Source organism: Quercus suber, unplaced genomic scaffold (assembly GCF_002906115.3).
Source record: "Quercus suber isolate HL8 unplaced genomic scaffold, Cork oak 2.0 scaffold_31, whole genome shotgun sequence".
Taxonomy (NCBI): domain Eukaryota; kingdom Viridiplantae; phylum Streptophyta; class Magnoliopsida; order Fagales; family Fagaceae; genus Quercus; species Quercus suber.
Window position 1 is genome coordinate 1,624,438 of NW_027069496.1, and position 24,481 is coordinate 1,648,918.

The 24,481-nt window shown below is 37.9% G+C and overlaps 2 protein-coding genes and 1 pseudogene across 2 annotated transcripts; 1 reads left to right on the forward strand and 2 right to left on the reverse strand.

Moving 5' to 3' along the window:
• Window positions 1-1,574: 1,574 nt before the first annotated feature.
• LOC112024863 (mogroside IE synthase) lies at window positions 1,575-2,497 on the reverse strand. Its single transcript, XM_024057513.2, is given in 1 exon segment — window positions 1,575-2,497. A coding segment is annotated over 1 exon segment (714 nt). The 5' UTR covers window positions 2,460-2,497; the 3' UTR covers window positions 1,575-1,745.
• A 1,514-nt stretch (window positions 2,498-4,011) lies between these two features.
• On the reverse strand, window positions 4,012-8,126 carry LOC112024839 (protein SRG1-like; annotated as a pseudogene).
• Window positions 8,127-10,067: 1,941 nt separating this feature from the next.
• On the forward strand, window positions 10,068-11,420 carry LOC112016650 (gibberellin 20 oxidase 2). Its single transcript, XM_065770448.1, has 4 exons — window positions 10,068-10,154; window positions 10,272-10,637; window positions 10,757-11,078; window positions 11,202-11,420. Exons 2-4 carry the CDS (start codon window positions 10,399-10,401, stop codon window positions 11,370-11,372), a joined length of 732 nt encoding a protein of 243 aa, XP_065626520.1. The 5' UTR covers window positions 10,068-10,154; window positions 10,272-10,398; the 3' UTR covers window positions 11,373-11,420.
• Window positions 11,421-24,481: the final 13,061 nt, after the last annotated feature.

The following is a 24,481-nucleotide window of genomic DNA, read 5'->3' on the forward strand; positions in this document are numbered from 1 at the left end:
GTGATGAAGTAGTGCAGCAACATGCCCGCTACCACCTACTTGTTTGGTTGGGGGCCCTATTGTTCATGGACAAGTCGGTGGACCGGGTCTCACTCCTGCCTCTGCAGCTCCTCAACCCAATTAGCAATGCGAGACAATATAGCTGGGGTAGTGCAGCGTTGGCCTGGCTCTATAGGCACCTTTGTAGAGCATCCATGAAGGATGCGATGCAGATTAGAGGAGCACTGGTGTTGGTGCAGCTGTGGGCCTATTCAAGGTTCCCACAAATATGACCAATTGCGAGGCCACCTTTACCGCCAGTGCACTCAGGGCCCCTTGCCATTAGGTACGTTCATTGAGTTCTCATTATTTAAGTGTAATAGTATATTATATATAATTTTTCTCTTTGATATAATTAAAAATATGCCAAACTAACAAAGAAACGAAACTTTGCTAATGCTTATATGGATTAAAAATATAAAGCATTGTTCTCAGTAATGACATTGTTCACAGTTCATCACACGAAAGTTCACTAATGACCATTTGTCTAAACCCCATGTTTGCTAGGTGGAGCGGGCCAAAGAGCATCGCACAGCATGCCACACACGTCCTTGCTGCGTACCGAACGTCATTGGCTACAGTACGGGCAGAGCAGGTATTCGTATTCGGTTAACTTACGACCTCAATTCGCCACAATTTGAAGTTTTTATTTTTGTTTCCCTCAATTGAGTTGATCTCAGAATTTTGGTTCCTTGCTAGGTTGGTTGTGCTGGACCGAAATATCTAAACTTACTTGAGCATGAACAAATTTTACGACCATGGTCCAGTTATGTTGTACATTCTCAATTAGTTGGGCAGGAGACACACCTGCCATTACACTGCATATTAACAAGTCAACCCTCCAATTTTGGTTGTGATGCATGATTGAATTGTGCCCAACTTTCACATCTCAATTACATAGATGTTGCAATAAAATAGAGTTTGCTCATGCTACTTAATATATAAATAAACCTCGATGACAGAAAACTTTAATATCTTGTATATTGAGACTTTTGTAGTTTTAAGACATTCATTACTCTCAGTTTCTTCCAAATTCTTTAGGAATTGAATCTTGAAATAAAAAGCCAGAACATATAGTAAAATTAATTGGTTCTTTTTTATCGCTAGCCAGAACATATAGTAAAAAGCCAGAACATATAGCCAGAACATTACGTTAATATCTATTAATTGAGTTACTTGACATCTTATGAAGTTGTGAAAAAATGTTGTTTCTTTAGCATTGTATATCACAATTTCTAATCTAATCTCCTGTCCCTCCATTTTCTTTCCATGCTTTCGCTCTATGGAAGTAGGAGGGTGAATAATTCATGAACTAAAATTACAGGGGAGCTTTTACTGATTTTATTCAATTCAACGTGATAAAGATTTTCCACAGTAGTCAGTTCCTTAAAAGTAAAGACAACTGTGGGCTCTATTATTTAGAAGTTCTTATCTTTAGTACGATTGCTCTATTTTTTCCTTTTTTTTTGGTTTTTTATTTTTTCTTCCTGTACAAGAAGAGTCTATTCCTAGTTAAAATTAAATTTGCTATTACCTGTTAAAAAAATAATGTTGCATTCCTTATAGTGAAAAGACATAAGTAATGTTCCGATAAAAATAAAATTCCTCAAACTTGGTGATGCTTGCCATCACTAAAACAAATCCTCCTAGAGTGAAATCATTTTCTTGATCATTATTCAAATGAAGAGTTGCTGCTTACATTAACTTCATGAGCAAACAAGTTTTGCCACAAAGTCCTCTATGTTTTTATCTGAACTTCAACCTTCATTCATTGCCTCTTTAGCCAATTCTTTCCATCTTATTGAATTCCCTCTCATCTCTTTCCCTCGTTCTCCCTCTATCACTTCCCTTATACACAACTCTATTTCTTCTTTGGTAGCTATGCCCCTTTCATCCAATTTAATTCTAACCCCTACCTTCCACACATCCACAATGAACTTTGCATTAGTCAATTGATCTGTCCATTGTGGCATTGCAACCATTGGCACCCCCAAGCTCAATGGCTCAAGAGTCGAGTTCCATCCACAATGAGTCATGAAGCACCCAATGGCCTTATGAGCCAATACTTCTAATTGAGAACACCAACTCACAACAAGTCCCTTCCCCGCTGTTTCTTGTAGAAAATTAGTAGGAAGCTTTTTTTGTTCAGTTTCTCTAACAATCCACAAGAAGTAGCAATTGCTATTCTTTAGGCCCAATGTTAGCTCTTGCATCTGCTCTTCTCCCAAGGATGCTAAGCTTCCAAACGATGTGTAAACGACTGAGTGAGTTTCCTTTGTGTCTAGCCATTTTATACAAGCATCCACATCAGGCTTGAATAAATGAAGGCCATACTCTTTGTCATCCTCCAACCTCTTGTCTAAGTACATCGATGGAATAGTTGGTCCAATTGTTTTTATAGGCCATTGCTGGCTTGCCATCCAATTCACAACCTAATATAGAATGATGAAATTTTGAAACATAGGTAATATAATAATAATAATAATAAAGAATATTGTTCAACAATTAAAAAGAAGAAAGGCTTGTTAAAACAAAAGAGAAGAAGCTACCAAAAATTGGTTGAAATCTAAACTTTTACTAAACAAATGGAGGAAACGTAGGGATGTCTTGTGCAATCATATTAGCTTAATAATTTTACAATACGTTAATATTTATAAAAAAGGTATAAGATCAAATCTACTATACTCAATAAGTTGCTTATTACCATGAATTCTATTGAGTTACATTAGTGTTTTGCAATGAGTCCTTATATATATTTTTGTGCTCAAAGTACTTGAAAAATAATTGGAGTTGACAAAAAATACCGAGTGGAAAGAATAAATTTTAACCTTTCACGTTTGAGCTTAAACACCCTAAATTTCAGTTAGTTATGTACGGTGTCAATGAAACTAGGGAAAATATTAGTGTGTTAGTGTATGGTTAGATTGTCAATGAAACCAAATTAAAATATTAGTGTGTTTGGCTCTAACCTATTTCCCTATTGTATTTATTTATTTATTTATTTATTTTTAAACTTTTGTGCTTTTTGTCTCAACCTTTTGGTAATAAACTACATTTTAGTGTTTTGTATCTTGTATATCATATTTACAATTTCCTACTTTTGAGGTCTCCGCAATGATTGGTTTTGCACACCTTCATCTTTGATATGTCTAGTTGCTATGAAAAGCCTGTATTGAGTGTTATATTTATATGCAACTTGTCTAATTTTTATGCATTTTTCTAGTGTGCGTTTTATGGGGAATAAGTCCATGTTGTCATAAACCTGCTTGTGTTTAGATATTTCAAATCTGAAACTGTAGTGTAGTAGTAATCAAATAATGTGCTGATAAATACTCTTTAAGTTCCATGACAAATGTCAACCATCCATCTTCACATAATCACTAAAATAACGATTCATTTATGCAGATTGTGTGGGAGCCGTACACGTTTGCACTGGCCTCCCTGCCTGCGTATTGCTCTACTGGCCAGCATATTTGGAGGGCCGAGGTGCCACTGATATACTTTTGGATAGTGGAAGGGCATCATCCCGAGTAGGTCCTCCGTCAATTTGGAATGAAGCAACCGGTTCCAATGGTCGTGGATACGTCAATCGACCTTCACAAGATATCCCTCCAGGGTAAATGGGAGAAGGATTGGGTGGTAGAACATGATGCCCATATTCAGCAATGGGCCAACCGAGGGCAACTTGTTCGCGCTGCCCCTCTCCTGGATGGTGATACGACATACCTTGTTGAGTACATGACATGGTACAATGGCAGCACAAGGAGGTACATAACATTAGAGTCTGCATACTGGAACTCATGGTAAGGCAACAATTCCTGAACCTTTGTTGAAACCATTATTTGATTAAATATCTTCAGCATGTTTATCTGGTAATTAAAACTTCACAATAATTGTTGTCGTTAACTGAAAATGAGTTTTATCTTTCATTATATTTTAAAGTGAGAAACATACTATGATTTAAGTTCTTCACTAACTTAGTGAATGTGTAGTATCCAAATTCCAAACACCATCTTTCTTTATTTGAAAACCTTCGACTCCATTAACTTGGTGGAGGATGGTGATACCAGCTGCGCCTGAGTGAGGTGTGACACCTACAACCATCTTTGGTTGTGGGCATGGAGGATAGTATGTCATCCTCACAGATTGCATCCCATCTTCAAACAACTCCTCCATCGCTCCCATTTTCATCTCTAGGAGCTCTCCCAAATAACCAAAAAGTTGCATAGCAACTCTTTGTGACTCTAATAAGTAAGCCTCCAAAGTTTCTCTAGTGAAAACAGAAAATTAGTTTAGTGACCCAAAACTTAAGCTTAAAAAAATAAAGAAGGGGAAAGCTACAAATTTTACTAAAAACAAACTTATATAACAATAAATATAATTGATGCTAGTTTAACAAAATTAAAAATAAATATAACTTTCTTTGTTGTGATTAACGATGTATTAGTTTGTAAAGCTTATGAAAAACAAAACAAATGATAAATGTGAGAGAGAGAGAGAGGGAACCTCAAAGATGAAGGGAGCTTTGGAAAGAGGTAAGGCTTTCGTCTATGAAGAGGGTTTATTATCATATACATCCTATCACCCCAGTCAAGCCTTTGGTTATCGGATCGGACCACGGTTCCATAGACTTGAACATCACCTGGCCTTATCTTGTACTTCATTTTTTCTTCCAAAGGAAGCTTGAAGAATCCTTCAATCTCATCATTCTGCTTCTCCAAGAGTGAAGAACTAACTCCATGATTTACCAACTGCGCAACAACAATATGACAACTATTAGGTTGTTTACTTGAGAAGAAAGTGATAATATCTTTTCCAATGCATGCAGCCAAGAAAATTTACAACAACACATGAATTTCACAAAAAGTGAAATGTAAGCCCAAGCTATTATGTTTGTTAATGAATTGAAAACTAATTAAAAATAATAGTTTAGAAAAAAACCTGAAAGAGACCCCATTATTTGCAACATTCATGCAACTTCCTTAATGGATACCTGTCAGATAGAGAATTGTGGGTAAAGTCCGAAAGTCAATAATTATACCCTCATTAATATAATTAATTAGTTTCAAAAAATAAGAGATTTTGAGATTTGAACCAAATTTCTTTAATTGATAGTTCAGATGAGGGGAGAGTAGAGTACAGTTATTTGGCTAACTTTACTTTAATCCTCTTTACTCTCCCTCCATTTAAACTGACCACAATAGAAAGATTTGAACTATAACATCAACAAGACTCTGGTTTCATTAATATAATATTTTATCTTTTTTACTATTTATCGTAATAAAGGAATTATCCAAAAATAAAAGTAGATTGATAGAAGTTTTATTTGTCTTGTCTTGTAAAAGGTAACTAATTAGTTGATAAAATCTCTTTATTGTTGTACTCAATTACCAAGAGAAGGGAGATTAGGAAGAAGAGTAGCATTCATTAGGTGAATGCTATTTGCTATTTTACCTTGAACATCACCTGGCCTTATCTTGTACTTCATTTTTTCTTCCAAAGGAAGCTTGAAGAATCCTTCAATCTCATCATTCAGCTTCTCCAAGAGTGAAGAACTAACTCCATGATTTACCAACTGCGCAACAACAATGTGACAACTATTAGGTTGTTTACTTGAGAAGAAAGTGATAATATCTTTTCCAATGCATGCAGCCAAGAAAATTTACAACAACACATGAATTTCACAAAAAGTGAAATGTAAACCCAATCTATCATGTTTGTTAATCAATTGAAAACTAATTAAAAATAATAGTTTAGAAAAAAAACCTGAAAGAGACCCCATTATTTGCAACATTCATGCAACTTCCTTAATGGATACCTGTCAGATACAGAATTGTGGGTAAAGTCCGAAAGTCAATAATTATACCCTCATTAATATAATTAATTGCTTTCAAAAAATAAGAGATTTTGAGATTTGAACCAAATTTCTTTAATGGATAGTTCGGATGAGGGGAGAGTAGAGTACAGTTATTTGGCTAACTTTACTTTAATCCTCTTTACTCTCCCTCCATTTAAACTGACCACAATAGAAAGATTTGAACTATAACATCGACAAGACTCTGGTTTCATTAATATAAAATTTTATCTTTTTTACTATTTCTCGTAATAAAGGAATTATCCAAAAATAAAAGTAGATTGATAGAAGTTTTATTTGTCTTGTTCTTGTAAAAGGTAACTAATTAGTTGATAAAATCCATATGGCGTACTCAATTACCAAGAGAAGGGAGATTAGGAAGAAGAGTAGCATTCATTAGGTGAATGGTATTTGCTATTTTCCTAACTCAATGGACCAGCAAGAGTCATTGTAACACGACACATACAATGACTCTTTGTAAATCTAGGAGCAGGAGTAGCCACCCTATGGATTGAACATGCTTAGATCAATATTTTTTCATGTCTGATTTCTTGGAAAAATAATTGGGCTGCTCTAGCCCAGAGAGAGGATGGATTTGGGGCTAAAATTAAATGCACTTTGATCTTTCATGGCCTTGGGTTTAGCCCATATAGAAATCATGCAGATGCTCAGGCCGAAGCCCATGTCCCACCCAAGTCGAAGTCTTTCTTATCTGTAGGTTGACCAACACTTCAATAAAATGGAATATGCTATACTTAATTTATACAACTATCACCTAGCTTTCTTGGAAGGAGGAGGTATATCATCTGAGGTCCACCACCCCATATAAGAGGGATGACTCATGTACCAAATAAATGGTGTATTTTTTCCATTAAAATAGATTGGATGTTCTACTTAGATAAACAGAAATTTACATGACACATGAATACTATTCCAAACGAAATACATGAGCAACATGAAATATAATTAATCTTATTGTCCTGAAAATATAAGTGTAGGAAATTAATCCTCTAAATATACCTTTTAGATGAGATAAGGTCTTCTTCACTTTCTTCTCACACCCATAAGAATACAGAGGCACCATCATCTCCACATATTGTGCTTCCACATTCTTGCAAGCTGTACAATTTGCATGTCAGCCATTATTCAAAACTCCCAAGTTACCATGCAAATACTTGCTATTGTTCTTGATAATATTTGCAGTTGCTTCTGAACTATAAGTTGCATCGTTATATATATATCAGATAAAGGTCTAACATAATCCTAGATTCCCTAGAAAATAAAGAAGTACCCCTCTTTTTACTTTTCCTTGATTTCCTATACATTTTCCTTGGTCATGTTGCTTATGCTTTAACATCCTTGGCCGTTTGAGGTGGTTGAAGAGGATTGTGTCCTATTTAAAAGAGAGTACTTTGATTAGTGATTTGATTAGAGAAATTCCTTTATTGAATGGATATGTGGCCTATTGAGTTGGATGAGTGCAAAGCTAGTCAGCATCTCTGTTTGGTTAACCAAAAGTGCATTGTATTCTATACTTATCATAGGAGTTTACATAGTCTTATATGTTGGCTCCCACATGGGTTGTTTTCCTTACCAAAGAAGATTGGTTCATGTGAATATTGCGATGTTGAAACTTTGGAAACTTAAAGATTAATAGATTCATTAAAATAATTTGAAGTTCTTTTTCTTTATGAAGAGAGAGAGAGAGAGAGATTACAGCTTAAAGACTATGATTATGTTCCCATCGATTATAAATGTGAATTTGTTATTATGAGGAAGTACTCAAAGCATCATCATTTTATGCGCTCTCATTGATTAGACCACCATGCACATGCATGCATTCTTTCCTTAGATTTGCAATCAGGCCAATGCACCCTTAATCTTATCTTATCCCTAAATTTTATGGTCATTTTTTAATTGATACTTGCTAACAATATATTGATACTTGATATTTGTGTAATATTTGCCTTGCGTTATATTAAAAAGTTGTAAGGATTCATCCTTGCTTGGGATTTGAGGAAGACATTGGAAAGAACTTGGAATTACTTGACTGTTGAGAAAGCATATGAATTGTGCAAGCTAATTACATTTTAAGTTTAAAGTTATTTCAGTTTGGACCGTTTAAAACCCTTCAACTTTCATTATGTTGTAACCAAAATTACTTATAAGTTCATAAAAAGATAATTTCACATGACCCCCTATTATAGTTTTGCATCATACCTGCGTTCCTCATTTTATGATGCCCTTGTTTTGCAGGTTCGGACAATGCTTCGGTCTCTACGGAGATGCAACCAAGGGTCCAACATGTACAGTGACCTTAAGTTTACACTAGAGGTTGTGGATGAGCAGGGCCGACTTAAATTGGCTGATGCGCTCGCGGAAGCAGCCAACATTCATACATAGGTCCCGGGTCGCAGCGGGCAAAGTGGTGGGTCTTGAGGGGGTCGACGCCGTGGAGGTGGTCGAGCTGGTCCCGGACGTGTGACTGAGCCAGAACCCATCTACGAGGAAGGGGATGAGTCTGCCGCAGAAGAATCATGGCTTCAGGATGATTGGGTATTCTCTGTCGATGGCGCCAGGCCATCCCACCCCGCCGGTGATGCTGCTAGGCCATCCCGTACTATGTCTTGTGGTGCTAGCCAGGAGTACGAGGCCCCCCGTATGTCGCCCCCAGTGTTCAGTGGATCTGCCCATGATGGTGGATGCATATTTGTCCCCACACCAGGCATGCCCACCCCACCTCTAGTGCATGCGGAGCCCACCATAGGACCTTCACCTCCAACCCCCCACAAAGAGGCTGTACAGATTGAGCAGATACCGGGTGAGGACATTTAGCCAGTGGAGGGTTTGCGAAGATCGCGACGCCCTCCTGCACACGCGCCCGATTGCAGGACCGGGGACGGTATCTTCTTCCTCTACATTGCCCATCGTATTTAGCTAATTGTACTGTGCATTTTATTGAATATGTTCATTTAATTAAGCTGTTGTGTCTGATGAAATAGGTAAGATGAGACCTGTGAGGGCATATGGGCAGAAACGAAAAGGCCATTGAGCTCGTAGTAATCGAGTTTTTAGACTTCCTGTCTATAGGTGACTGGAATAGGCATGCAAAGTGTGTGGAAAATGAAATCCAGCAACACAGAAGGCAGCAGAGTATTTGTGGATATTGCAGCTTCAGGAAAATATATCCCTATTGCACTATCTGAGTGCAAAAATTCTACGAATAAAGTAAAAGAATAAATGGTTTGAGGAAAGTAAAATACAATATTAGTTTAGTACTTGTATTTTGTGATTGACTGCTTAGTAGACTGCTTACTTTGTGATGGACTGCTTAGTAAAGTACAATATTAGTTTTTGGACCGCTTACTGTATTTTGTGATGGACTGCAAAAAAACTTAGAAGAAAGAGAAAGACCAACCAGGCATAATATTAGTTTAGTACTTCTATTTTGTGATGGACTACTTGAAGTTGAAGATGCTGTTTTGAGGTACAAGAATAGCTTTTGATTCTATTCTTACTTGTTGTAATAAAAGTAATAAAATAAACAGCAATGACAAAAAGGATGTGCTAGATTGGAAAAGTGGGTCCCGAATTTGACCCAAAAATTATTTCCCCATTGTCTTTTCTTTCTTAGCTGTTTGTCTTTCTATTATGTTTCAAGGGTTGTTAAGCTAGATCTGTTTATATGCCGTACTTGTGAGAACACCTCATGAGAAGGGTTTTTTGGTGTTTGGTGTGCCAAATGCCAAATATTTGGCATTTGGCACACTTGATGAGAATGCTCTTAGCTGGTATTATCAGCAAGATTTTGCAGTGTTCTATGCCATATGTATAATTCTAATTATGTGTATGGCAGGGCTATATAAGTATTTCTTACATGTTCTTTCTTTGTTGTTTTGCTATGATACAATTCGTATGCTTTTTTGGATAATGAACCATTGATGAGAGCACTCTCAAAGCCTATTTCCCTTCACAAGCCAGATTTGGTCTTGTTTGTTGGAGAGGCACTGGTTGGAAATGATGCAGTTGATCAGCTTTCCAAGTTTGATCAGGTTTGATTTTTTTTTTATCCAGGATTTCATAAATTGTTTTCCGGCTCTTTTTAAAACATTATCCGTTCAATCATTATTTTATCAGAAGTAAGTTATCTGAACTATGCTTCTTGATGTCCCTGCAAAAAGTAGCCGACCTTTCATCTTCACCTAGTGCCAGGTTGATAGATGGGATCTTGCTCACAAAGTTTGATACAATTGATGATAAGGTAGTCACTCTTCAAACTGCAAGGAGTATTGAGATTTTCTCTTGCTTTATACTTTTATCCTGTTCATGGTCTACAATTTTTGATTGATGTTATTGTGTGTAACTGTTCATGTTATAGGTTGGAGCTGCATTTTCAATGGTTTACATATCTGGGGCACCAGTCATGTTTGTTGGCTGTGGGCAGTCATATACACACCTCAAGAAACTCAATGTCAAATCAATTGTCAAGACCTTCTTAACTGATAATGTGTTCTAGTTTCATCCTTCATTGCTTACTGTGTGTCTGTCAGTTATGGACATTTATGTTGCTGCTGAACTTGTGTGTAATCCCATGTGGTTATGCTAGTAGTTTCACTGGCAGGTTTTCTAACAAGCTACCTTGGAAAGAAACACTTTCTTTTTGCTATTCAGCTCAAACTAACTCATCCGATATTGTCCAAGACTATTTATCCAACACAATGGGTGAAGATTTCAAGCCGTTTGGGTACATACAAATGCTACCTTTTTTGTTATTAGTTTTCAATTTCCATGTCATATTTCATTTTTTTGTTCATGCAGTTTGTACTAATTCCAATCTTTTTTGGTTGTTGTTGCTGTCATCAGGAGGGTTTACCAGGACTATTGCAAGGCCATGAGCACTCTTTCTCTAGGGATCATGGAACTCCTACGAATGAGCGTAGGTGTAAGCCGAGCTCATTATAGGGAATATTTTGAAGAGAACGATTCGATAATGAGGCTCAACTACTATCCACCATGTCAAAAACCTGAACTTACTTTAGGTACAGGGCCTCATTGTGATCCAACTTCTTTAACCATCCTTCACCAAGACCAAGTTGGTGGACTCCAAGTGTTTGTAGACAACCAATGGCGATCAATTAGCCCAAATTTCAATGCTTTTGTTGTTAACATTAGAGACACCTTCATGGTATGTTATTCTAGCTATTATTTTTGCAGTAGTTCATATATAACATGAATTTGAAATCTGGAAATTTGGATTAATTGTACTTGCAGAAGCTTAATTAATTCTTGGGGTTTGGTGTTTTTTTAGGCACTTTCAAATGGAAGATACAAGAGTTGCTTGCATAGGGCGGTGGTGAATAGCAAAACACCAAGGAAATCTCTAGCTTTCTTTTTGTGTCAAAAAAATGATAAGGTGGTAAGGCCACCAAGTGAATTGGTGGACACTATGTGTCCATGGGTATATCCGGATTTCACATGAGCTGCATTAATTTGATAGCTAATTTTTGTAAGTTTCTTTGATAATATAGAAGGTTGTCAAATATATGTGCAACAATTACCTGTTAGGCTTTTTTTTTTTTTTTTTACCTCTATGTAAGATTGCATTGTCAAATAATAGGGTCTTTAGAGTTGCAAACAACAACATATATTTCAGAAAGTGATGTTTGTAGCATGTTAGTTGGGTTGTTGAGGACCTACCTAGTTACTAGGTGGTTAGGGAGGCAAAATTAATAAATAAGAAAAAGAAATCATCTCTATAATCATTTCAAACCCGACCCAAATTCCATTAATTACAAACCGGCTTTCTTTCCTTTGTGATTTTGCACACTTGCTTTTGTTGACCCTTTTGTTTAGTTCATTACAATTTTAAGGGAAGGAAAAAAAAAAAAAAAAAAAGCTTTTACAGCTACTACAAAAAAGGGTATAGAATCAAAGGCCATATAAATTTCCCTCTTGGAATGTTTTATTACGCTCGGAATATTAAATTACTATATGTAACTACACTCAAGTGTGAGACCATTATATTGAACCCGAAATATAACTTGGAAAATTAACATCAATTTTTCATTAATGTAAAATTTTGTCAAAAATGTTTGTACGAAATACCATCTTAAATAGATAAATAAAATTAAATCCATCTACTAGTAGAAAAACCCAAAATACCATTCAAATTATTTTACATTACATAGATTAATAAAAAAAATTGGGGGGAAGGGGGGTGGTTTGTGATAAATATGATATTCTGTTTAATTTTCTCGTTAAATCTTAATCGTGTTAATGCTTTGATGCACGTGCTTTTCCCACATCACCTATACTATATGCTAGGACTACATTTTGAATAATGCCAGATCATAAATAATTACATAACTTTTACTACAACTCATTATACGTGACTAGTTGTGAGTGATGAAGAAGGAGTTATGGGTCTATAACTCATAACTTTCACGTTCATTTATCCGTACCTTGTCTCGTAGGTGCATCAACTTCATCATCCCCCACAACATGGGCCACCACTTCATTCAACATGTTCATAGTCAAGGTTGCAATCCTCCTTGCGTGGTCACGCTCCTCAATGGCAACTTCCAACTGATACCTTAACATTGTCTTTGTAATGTCTCCACTACAGTAGTTGGTTCCTTTGCTTGGAGAAGTGCCCGATGGAGTTGAGGTTGACATGCTCGGAGTTGCCCACGATGCGGATGCACCACCCTGCCCATCCATACCATTACAATGCAAATACTCCATGTATGTAGTTTCTGCTTCCCTTCGATCTTTATATGATTTGTGATTAGCGTTTGGGAACTTATGAACTTGTCTACTTGCAGCTAGCCAACTGTCGTATATGCCTGGAATATGACCATTAAACACAACATAGGTACGTCCCATCTTCCTCGACAAACATGCAATTGTGGGAAGTTATTGCACCAGAATGGTGGATGCATACCATTCTGGTGTTCAAGTCTGGGTTCTTATAGAAAAAATGGCCACAAAACTCGATTATCAAGAAGACGAGTTAACAAATAACTCGACTTTCTTGTGATCGAGTTACAATTAACTCGCTTCATCAATTATCGAGTTACTGGATTGCCATCCCATTAATAGATTCTATAACAGTAACTCGATTACTTATATGACGAGTTTTACTATAACTCGATTATCTAGATATCGAGTTACATTGACCCCCTCATTATCAAAACCCATGCACGTGTCTGGCAATACGTGTGCTTTAAATCACATTACAGAGTGGGTTCTGAAAAAAGCAAGCCTACGAGCTGAACAAGTTTCAAGTGAGCATCTTCTTCCTCCCTATTGGATCCTCACCAAGTGTCACAAATTATTGTTGTGGTCCCCTCGTCATTGTTGTGGCACATCACTCCTCAAAAGGTATATCTACACTTTTGAAAAAACTGTGATTACACTTGGATTCTAGTGTTGGTATAAATGTAATTACCTTCAGAATCATGTATGTGTCACTGTGTATATATATATATATATATGTGGATGGATACACACACACACATGTTGCTATATATATCTATATATATGTATGTGTAGATATATCTATATATAAACATATAGGTATTGTTGTTGTATATAATGTGTGCCATATTAAACCATTTATTTTTGGTTGGATTTTGTTTGAAATTGCAAAACCTGTCAATACTCAATCAATTCATAATGCAAATTTCCCAAAAAATGAGCTATACCACATTACCAAAATCAATAACACATAAAATTGGTTCAGTAACATGTGTGTGTGTATGTGTATGTGTGACACTATACACACACACACACACACACACACACACACACACACACACATATATATAGTAATGTATGTATAGATACTTGGGAATATATATTTAAACAAACATTGTATGGCCACCCTATGATGATGATATATGCATTCATCGATAGGTATCAACAATGATGTAATGTGTGCAATAATTGGTTTAAATTGTATGGCTCTTTTAGTTCTAAAAGGCTTCAGTGTGTGGGTTCTGAAAAAAGAAAGCGTACGAGGTGAACAAGTTTTGTTGACTATATTGGAATCAATGTTTGTGTACAAACGAATCAATGATTGCACTGAATACTTAGGATATGATTATAGTGCGTATGTAAAAGTTATATTGTCTGTTCACGTGCATACAAATTAATTACTGTTGCGTTAACATAACCCCCTATCTTCTGCATGATAACCACAATTATATGTCCTTATCCAGGTCTGCCATGGGTCGTCATTGCTTCTACGTTTACTATGATGGGGAGCAGTATTTCCATGACTTGCATGGGCTGTCCTATGGAGGCGAGTCAGTGAAGAAGAAGTTCATTAAGTTGAAATGCAAAGCACACTTGAGAAAAATGCACCGGAAAATAATGGAAGCTCTAGGGTTGGACAAGGAGTCACATAAGATATCCATCGTGTACCGTGCCCCCCAGCTACTTGTGAATACTCAGGTTGTTTACAACTCAAATCCGTTGTGTGGCGACGCCGAGGTTGACATGATGTGGGCAGTGATTAAGCGGACCCCCCAGTTCATAGCGTCTGACTTGTATGTAACTATTGATGCTATTGGGTTCCATGATGGTGCAAATTCGCAACATGCCAGTGGGGTGGAAGAGCCACGCCCAGGATATCTTCACATGCAACCTTCCTTTGCCGATGCCATGTCATTGCCCTACAATACTGAACCATGCAGTGCAGTTGACCATTTGGACAACACTGAACTGTTGGGTGCCACCTACACACATGACGTGGGAGGGTCTACTCACGCATATGAACATGTCCAAGCCTATATGGATAGGGGAATTGATATTGATGCCAGCCGAGATGTGTACGAAGAGTTCATTGATATTGATGGACCGGTGGACGAAGTGGAGGTCTTAGATGGAACACAGCTCAAAGACAACGAGGAGGATTGCCCTATTACAGCTATCCCGGGATGGTTCACATCAAACACATGGGACAATATTAATGACCCATCACGTACATTGGGTCCAGAAGAGCTTACAAGTTGGCATAAAGGTGACCAGCCGGCGAAGGGGATGATATTCAAGAATAAAGCCTCCGTTCAGTATGTGCTGACCCTTTACTCTGTGGAGCATAATAAGCAATACAAGGTCATCAAGTCTGACACCAATAGGCTAGTTGTGCGGTGCACACATGACGCATGTCCATGGTCAATTCGGGCTATTTTCAGCAAAAAGCACATGTTGTGGCTAATCAGTAAATGTACAGGTCCCCACAGTTGCACATCCCTTCAGGTAGTGACCGATGGACAGATGATGGATTCAAGGTTCATTTCTATTGCACTTGAGCAATATGTACTGAAGGACATAACCCGATCCATAAAGGACTTGCGTAGTATGCTGCATGCGAAGCACGGGCATGATGTAACTATGTACAAGGTTTGGGAAGCCAAACAGAAGGTAGTTGCGCGTATTTACGGGGATTTTGATGAGTCGTACGTGGAATTGCCACGGTTTCTAGCGACATTGGATGATGAAGATCCGGACACTGTAACTTTGCTAAATTGTGACCCCCGTGTCCCGGGGACTTGTATATTCAACTCCGTGTTTTGGGCGTTTGGTCTGTGTATTAGAGGGTTCAGGCATTGCAGGCTAGTGATAAGTATAGATGCAACGCACTTGTATGGCAAGTACAAAGGGAAGTTGTTGATAGCAATGGCAACAGATGGTAACAATGAGGTTTTTCCACTTGCGTTTGCCGTTGTTGAAAGTGAGAGCAGGGAGACATGGGGATGGTTCTTGGCATGCCTGCTGAGCAGAGTTACGGATCGGACCAATTTGTGTATAATCTCCGATAGGCACCGTGGGATACAATCATGCTTTGATGACACCACTAGGGGCTATTTGCAAGTGCCGTTAGCCCATCACCGATATTGCATTCGCCATTTAGTGAGCAATGTTAACACTAACTTCAATAGCATGGTGTTGAAGAACTTGGTATGGAAGGCAGCAACTGCAAACCAAGTTAGGAAGTTTGAAAACATCATGGATTGCATCAAGAATGTCAATCCAGATGCGTACGACTATTTGAACGATGTAGGTTTCGAAAAGTGGACACTTGCACATGACTATGGGCACCGATATGGGGCAATGACAACAAACCTGTCAGAGTGCTTTAATGGGATGCTTAAGGGCGCACGTTGCTTGCCCATTACTGCAATGGTGAAGTTCACATTTTACAAAGTGAACTCGTACTTTGATGACCGCCGAAACAAAACCCTAAAGCAGTTGGAAGAGGGGCAAGAGTGGTGCAAATATGCCTACGACAAGTTCGAGGCAAATCAAGAGAAGGCGAAGCGCCATATGGTTAGAAGGATGAGTGCGCAACATCGCTTATATACAGTGGAGACACAGTCTTCACTACTGAGAACTGGTGGGGGAGCTCACACCCATAGGGTTTCTCTCATGGACAGGACATGCACATGCAGGAAATGGGAAGCAAACAAGATCCCATGTTCACACTTGATAGCAGTTTGTGCCAAGTACAACCACGATGCAACAGAGTTTATGGATTGTTTCTACCGCGTGTCCGAACGGTATTAGAGCTACGAGCCGATATTCCAACCGTTGAAAGATAGGTTAGAATGGCCGGAGTCGACAGAAAGGAGAAAAGTGATGCCGAACCCGCGGTTGATTCGAGAGAAAGGGCGCCCTAAGTCGACAAGAATCCGCAATGAGATGGATGGCGAGGATAGGGAGTTGCCAACCTCGTTGTGGATTGAGAACAGACCAAAGTCCAAGTGTGGGTTGTGTCGCCAAGAGGGTCATAACCGTCGTAGATGTCCGACTCGGAACGTGGAATCAACAAGCCACGGTTGTACATAGCAGGTAACAATTACAAGCCCTAGTAAGGAAGGGGGATATTTCATAAGTTATTCTTATTTAGTGTTGTCAATTATTCTTACAAGTCATAAGTTATTCTCACAAGTCCTGCTAGTAATGTGTACATTGTAACCATGATAGTATGGTTTTCAAATATGAGTACAACATGCGGTATTGATGTATTTTTTGTTGTATTTGTGCAGATATGGGATTTGTGGCAAAGAGGCAGTTGGTGTGGCACTAGTTCAACTCAAATTTCTTCTTGTAAACTATATATGGCAAAACAACATTTATATGTAAATGGTTGTACTTACATTGTCAACAACTTGGTTCAATGGTTTTTTGCTAGATAATGGCTCCTTATTTCCATTGTAGATTGTATGGATGATTTTCACTTCATGTGATTGTTTAATGAAGTGATTTGGTTATGGATTTGGTTGGAATTGTATGGATGATTTGATTATGAAAGTAGTTGGAACAATATGGATGAGTTGTTGATCAATGTGGTTGTGTACAGGTCCACCTTTATTATGACGAAAGTAGATGCAAATTAGTATGGCTATGAACAGTGCTGGATGACTTGCACGTAACTCGATTATTCAATAACCGGGTTACGTGGAATATCCTTCTGGGCAGTTGGATTCCACTTGGACTGCATATGGACCAGTCCAAATATATGGGCTGGCTGTGGAAGCCCAGTGCACATAACTCGATTACTGTAATATCGAGTAATAATTGAATAACCCGATTTCTCTATAATCGAGTTACTTGCAAGCCCCGTTGGACATAACTCGATTATTAAATAGCCGGGTTACGTGGAAGATTCTTCTGGACAGTTGGATTCGACTTGGACTGCATATGGATCAGTCCAAGTGGACCCATATCAAATGGACCAATCTTGACTGAATAGACCGAAGTGATAAAAATTGGATCGAAATGGATCTAATTGGACCAAATCAACAAAATTGGACCGAAGTGGTTTGAAGGGACTACAAGGACTTGTTTGTGTTACGTTGCACTTAACTCGATTCTAGGATAATCGAGTTATGTGGAAGATTCTTCTGGACAATTGGATTCCACTTGGACTGCATATGGATCAGTCTAAATATATATGGACTTGGTGTGGAAGCCCAGTGTACATAACTCGATTACTGCAAAATCGAGTAAAAATTGAATAACCCGATTTCTTTATAATCGAGTTACTTGTAAGCTCGGTTGCACGTAACTCGATTATTAAATAGCCAGGTTACGTGGAAGATTCTTCTGGACAGTTGGATTCCACTTGGACTGCATATGGATCAGTCCAAGTAGGCCCATATCAAGTGGACCAAACTTGACTGAATGGACCGAAGTGATAAAAATTGGATCGAAATGGATCTAATTGGACCAAATAAACAAAATTGGACCAAAGTGGTTTGAAGGGACTAAAAGGACTTGTTTGTGTTATGCTGCACTTAACTCGATTCTAGGATAATCGAGTTACATGGAAGATTCTTCTGCACAGTTGGATTCCACTTGGACTACATATGGATCAGTCCAAATATATATGGGCTGGGTGTGGAAGGCCAGTGTACATAACTCGATTACTGTAAAATCAAGTAAAAATTGAATAACCCGATTACTTGCAAGCCCCGCTGCACGTAACTCGATTATTAAATAGCCGGGTTATGTGAAAGATCCTTCTGGACAGTTGGATTCCACTTGGACTGCATCGGGATCAGTCCAAATATTTGGGCTCGGAGTGGCAGCCCAGTGCATATAACTTGGCTAAGTAGTTATCGAGTACCGTTACAAATAACTCGATATCTAAAGAATCGAGTTATGTGCAAGCCAATTCCCACATCATGGATTCTTTTCAGTTACAGTGCACACAACATGGATTCGTTACAGTTACACTGAACTTAACTCGATTTATTAGTAATCGAGTTATGTGGAATATAAACCACCATCGTGGACACTCTGTTTTAGTACTCCCCAGTGCACAGTCTCTCAACAACAGTTACGAATCTCAGCGAAGAAACAGTTTGGAGAACACCAGAACGATGACTTCTCAATGGCGGAGAGACAATGTGGATGATCCTGCTCATCTTCCCAGACACTTTTTCAAGATTATTATGCCTCAGACACTTCGAGAGGGAAAGCTTGTAAGTAAACTTCATTTCATTGCCGAGTTTGATTCTTGAAAATCATATGGGAATTAACGGCATCAGCTTTTATTTTTTTTAGTTGTGATTATTGAACAAATGTACATTTGTTGATGACCAAATTCAAGAAAAATATGTGATAATGTTAATCCATGTTACATGTATAAAATCAATGATTATGTAATGCGGTGCACAGATGGGAACAAAATATCCCATCAGTGTTTATTTTATTTTCTGAATTACATGTTTCTGCCACATGAACTGGTTATGTGGATGATTTTGTTTCATCCAACAAGTATTATTGTAAAATATTGTGAGAAAAATTACTTTTCCCGTAATGGTACTGATACTGACTGCACAACTCAAATTTCACTTGATTGATTGCATGTGTTTATTTACAAAGCTTGCATTTATGTTGATGTTCGTCTTTTTACAATGGATTCCAAAGAAGTTTATAAGTGAATATGGCGGTCATCTGTCAGATATGGCCTTTCTTACGATTCCAAATGGTACAAAATGGAAAGTGAAGTTGACAAAGTCTGATGGGGAGGTTTGTTTTGGAAATGGCTGGTGTGAATTTGCAAGCTCTCATGCTCTAGCCCTGGGGCACTTGCTAGTGTTTAGATATGAAGGAAATTCAGAATTTTCAGTACTCATATTTGACGCCATTGCAACAGAAATAGAGTATCCTGCAGCTGAACTTCGAGATTGTACAGGGGAGAAACCACCAGTACCTCTACCTCATAAGAGGGCAAAAACCAATCCATCAAGTTTTAAGGGGTCAAGGTTAGAGAAATTGAAAATGCCATTTGGGGTATCTTTGACTAGAGGAGAGAGTTCAGGTATGAATCTTACACTTTTGTAAGGAACTGGTTGATTTTGTAAGCCTGTTCACTATAAATTTCATGTGCATGACTTCATATTTCCATGTCATTTCAGGATCAGCTCATGGGGTTGCTGGTGTAGCTGAAACTCTTGTGAGAGCGAATGCTTTCAAATAAGAAAATCCCCTTTTCACGGTTACCATTCATCCATCATACATTAATGGCAAGGATTGTGTGGTAAGCTTTCCCGGCTGAACATATTGTTGGGTTTTAGAAATGCAACTCCCATTAACTTTGATTTTCCATAGATCAATTAGAAAGCATGTAGCAGAGACTTGTTGATTTGCTTCATTGTGTTAGTTCAAATAGTATTATGTTTAGGTGGTAGAAAGACATCAATAGTACTGCCTGAAAACTGCATTTCATTCAAATGGGTAACTATTTCTTAATTGTATGTCTGATGAAATTTTTTGTACAGAGCTTACCCCATGGCATTATTAACTACTTACCAAGCGAAGGCTTTACCAAGGACTACACCACCAAAGGAAGTACATTCACTGTGAAGCTCGAGGTTGTGGACCGATTATGGCCTGTGAAGTTATACATTTATGAAGGAAAATACACATCCTGTGTCGTATCTGCTGGTTGGGTTGCATTTGCGAGGGACAATACATTGCGATTAGGAGATGTGTGTGTATTTGAAGTGATTATGAGGGACGAAGTTGTGGTCAAAGTCCACATTTTCAGATGCCCTCATTAAGTGGTTACTAACTTTGCATTGACAATAAAAGGTTGGATATGTACTGTTTTGGACTATGTTTCAGCAGATGTTTTGTCAAGACTCATGAACTTGTTGGGTTGTTAGTATTTACCAGTATTTATGTATAGACTGGATGGCTGATTTATTTGTTGGTATTTTTGAGTTATGATCTATAGCGGTTGAGTTGTTTTGTGTGATTTGTGTGTTGGTATTTATGATCTATTTACTGTTGAATCCTTTTGTGATTTGATATCGGTTGTTCTATATTATGATTTCTTAATACATGCAAACATGCAATTAGTGAAGTTTAATGTCTCTTGCATAAACTGTAAACTTGATTGCAAAGTGATGGAAACCAAAATCAATTGGTTGAGAACTTGAACTAGACTTGCATTAAAATTAAGAATTAAAGCTGGAATTATAGAGAAACTGGAGAAACAAAGTTTCTGTCCAGGTCTGAAACTAAGTTAAATTCACATCAAAAACTGGTTGTACTCTTACATAGCTATCCTATTTATAATCTTGGATCCGGATCCTCTCCATTTCTATTTAAAATGGAGAGTGTCCAGTTAAAGGTTAGGATTTGCCTAGAAACAATCAAAGGCCTAGAGCGTTCCACCTCATTTAAAAGCTTTAACCTAACCAAATAGCAAACTCAAATTTTGTAACCAGAGTTAACTCTTGTCCAAAACCTAAAAAAGCCACCCCAGGTTCCTAGCAAGGCAGCAACCATATCCTCAGGTTCAGATCCTTTCAATCTCAACCCCAAGTGCCCATCAGCCACCACCAACCGAAGTGATCAAACACTGATTTGGCTTGCTCTAAAATTTCAGTTTGATTATTCTTTTTCATTAATAGAATAATCACTACTTTTAATTCCATTTTTTGACAAAAAAAAAAAAGGGCCCAATTATAGTTTCTGGAATCTGAAAATATTGTTGGAAATGGAATGAACAAGACCATGATTTACAGTTTTACACTTCATGTGGAGAAACAATGGCAAGGGGTTTGGAAGTATAAGTTTATAAACCATTCTAGGAATCAAGATAGAGGAATAGCTTCAGTGCTCATAATTTTGGACATTTGTTTCTGTGGAAAGTGGAACTTTTTGATAGATATTCTTTAGCTCATCTTGTTCGTCAGAATAGGGAGAGCATTGCTATTTCATCCTTGACATCTCTCTTTTTAGCCTTAGACTCCGAATCATCAAGGTAGTGCTGATAGAAGTATGAAATAAAGCCCCAAATAGCCAACAAAATGGAAATCGCCTTTACCCCATTCGTTTTTTCATGGAAGAAGATTACAGCTAGAACTGGAATAACATGCAAACCCAACACACTTATGACATTGGAGAATAGGAAAGACACTTGTTGAGATTGAAAGGATCTGAACCTGATGATATGGTTGCTGCCTTGCTGGGAACTTGGGGTGGCTTTTTTGGGTTTTGGACAAGAGTTAACTCTGGTTACAAAATTTGAGTTTGCTATTTGGTTAGGTTAAAGCTTTTAAATGAGGTGGAACGTTTTAGGCCTTTGATTGTTTCTAGGCAAATCCTGACCCTTAACTGGACACTCTCTATTTTAAACAGAAATGGAGAGGATCTGGATCCTATAATCTTTAACTATTAGGAAATAAAGTAGCCAATAGTTACATAAGTTAAAGCTGTAATCAATAGTTACATAAAATAGCCAATAGTAGCAAATGGTCTGAATTGGACAGAAGAGGACTGAATTCACCGAAGTGGACCTAATAGAGTGAAGTGGACAAAAGGACCAAATCATTTGGGACCTAAGAGGCCAAAGTGGACGAAATGGAGCAAAAGGATCTCATGGACTAAAGTGTACCTAAGGGGCGGAAGTGGACCAAAATGGACCATAAAAAGCGAATGTAAGGTGGTGGACTTCTGGACCAAATGGACTAAAGTAGACCTTCGGGATTGAAGTGGACCTCACTGGACCAATTCTATTTGCTGCATGACCAAAGTGGACTGAATGGACCTATATGAACCAAATGGACCAAACTTGACTGAATGGATCGAAGTGCTAAAAATTGGATCGAAATGGATCTAATTGGACCAAATAAACAAAATTGGACCGAAGTGGTTTGACGGGACTAAAAGGAGTTACTCGTGTTATGCGCACAGAACTCGATTCTGGAATAATCGAGTTATGTGGAAGACCCTTTCTGGACAGTTGGAATCCTCTTGGACTGCATCTAGATCAGTCCAAATAAGTGGGCTGGGTCTGAGCGGGGGACAGCACATAACTCAATTTACGTATTATCGAGTATATATGTAACTCGACTTTTGTGTAATCGAGATATGTGATTACCCACATTTATTAATGCTCCCACTGTTGTGCAGAATTTGCAGCAATCCGAAATTACATCTTCGCTTGCTCTCAACTGCATCTGCTAGAATCGACAATTTTTCCGCTTAAAATCTTCGAAGGTTTTACATGGTAAGACTCATTTAACTGTTATTGTCTTTAAAATTACACATTGGTGATGCGTTAATCATATATTCATTTTTGGATGATGCTTCAAACTTCATTGTCTATGTACATTGGGATGAAATAGGGTGTTTGGCTAGTCAAATGGTTTGTTGTTAGTAAGGTTACTTGCTTATCTCTTAGGTTGTCTTCAACTAGTCTCCTTCCACAAAATGAACTTGCCAGTGGCTCCATATGTGTGTGGTAGTCCTTATGCTGTTTCTATGTCTTAGTTGGTACATTGTGCAATTTAAGGTTGTTTGTACAAGTTGGTGAAACTTACTACATGTAGCTACGAATTTCGAAAATGTTTCAGGTCCTACATCCACTTGTATGTTTCCTGTACAATATTATTGCTATTAGAATGCTTGCTATTGGTGCGTGACATTATTGATCATTTTGAAAAAATTCAATATGTTAACAAATTGCATGTTCGCTCTTTGAGTTCAACTGAAGTTTATATACCATAGGTCAGAGATCTTCAAATTATTGAGTCGGTGCGAAATGCATTACAAATATTTCACCAACTAAACAACATGTTGGTAAGAATATTGTTTTTTCAGTGTATTGTTGTAAACTGCTCTAGTTGGTACATTGTATGGATGATTTTCTACACATGGCAGTACGCTATTCAATGGTTTTTTGTTCTCTGCTTCAAAGAAAAAAAATCTTCATTGTCTATGTAGATTGTGATGAAATGATATGTTTGGCTATGAAAATATGAATGGGTTAGGTAGTAGGAATGTTATGTTTATCTCTTCGAAATGCAGTTTTTGGTTATGTTTTGTTAATGCCTAATCGTGTTTCCACTACTGACCATCAATTAGTTATGGCTCCGAAGAGGGGTAAGAGAGGAAAATCCAAAGCTGCATCCAAGCCTAAAGTGGTGTTTGATCAATTAAGGTTCAACAAGCCTGAAAATGAGCAAACCTTTGAAACCTTGATTAAGCATAGGCGTATTTGGGGAGAAAGGCAAATCAATCTACATGAATTGCATCCTTCTGTCTATGAGAAGCTATAGTCTAGGCATTGGCTGTCCCTGTGTACAAACATAGAACCCCCTCCAGTTGACTTGATTAGAGAATTCTATTCGAATCTCTCGGTGCATGAGGAGTGCGGTGGTCACAAAGTGGCATCGTGGATACGTGGTGAACGGTTTACAATAACTAGGGCCATCGTATCTGCAGCTCTTGATGTACCTAGAATTTGCACACCTACTTATCCATACTCTGTGTCTCCTCGTATTGATGATGTTATGGATGTTCTTTGTGGACGATCAGTCACTCGGGTGTCTAACCGAAGTATTAGCTCGAGTGAGTTAACTGAGCTTAATTATATCTTCTTTAGGATAGCTTGTCACAACATTTTTCCTATCTCTCATATCCATACAATCCCTATAGACAGGTGTTTCTTTCTTTACGCCCTCATCACCGATAGTTCTATTTGTTTTCCTTCCCTTTTCATTGAAACCATTGTGGAGGTGCGTAGGAGCAAGTATAAGAGGCATGGTCTATTCTTTC

Bases quoted from the DNA above. Each gene is read 5' to 3' on its own strand.
- LOC112016650 (XM_065770448.1), top strand. From the start codon at position 10,399: ATGTGTTCTAGTTTCATCCTTCATTGCTTACTGTGTGTCTGTCAGTTA. The intron at 10,638-10,756 runs GTACATACAAAT...TGCTGTCATCAG, and splicing joins GAAGATTTCAAGCCGTTTGG to GAGGGTTTACCAGGACTATT. The intron at 11,079-11,201 runs GTATGTTATTCT...GTGTTTTTTTAG, and splicing joins ACATTAGAGACACCTTCATG to GCACTTTCAAATGGAAGATA.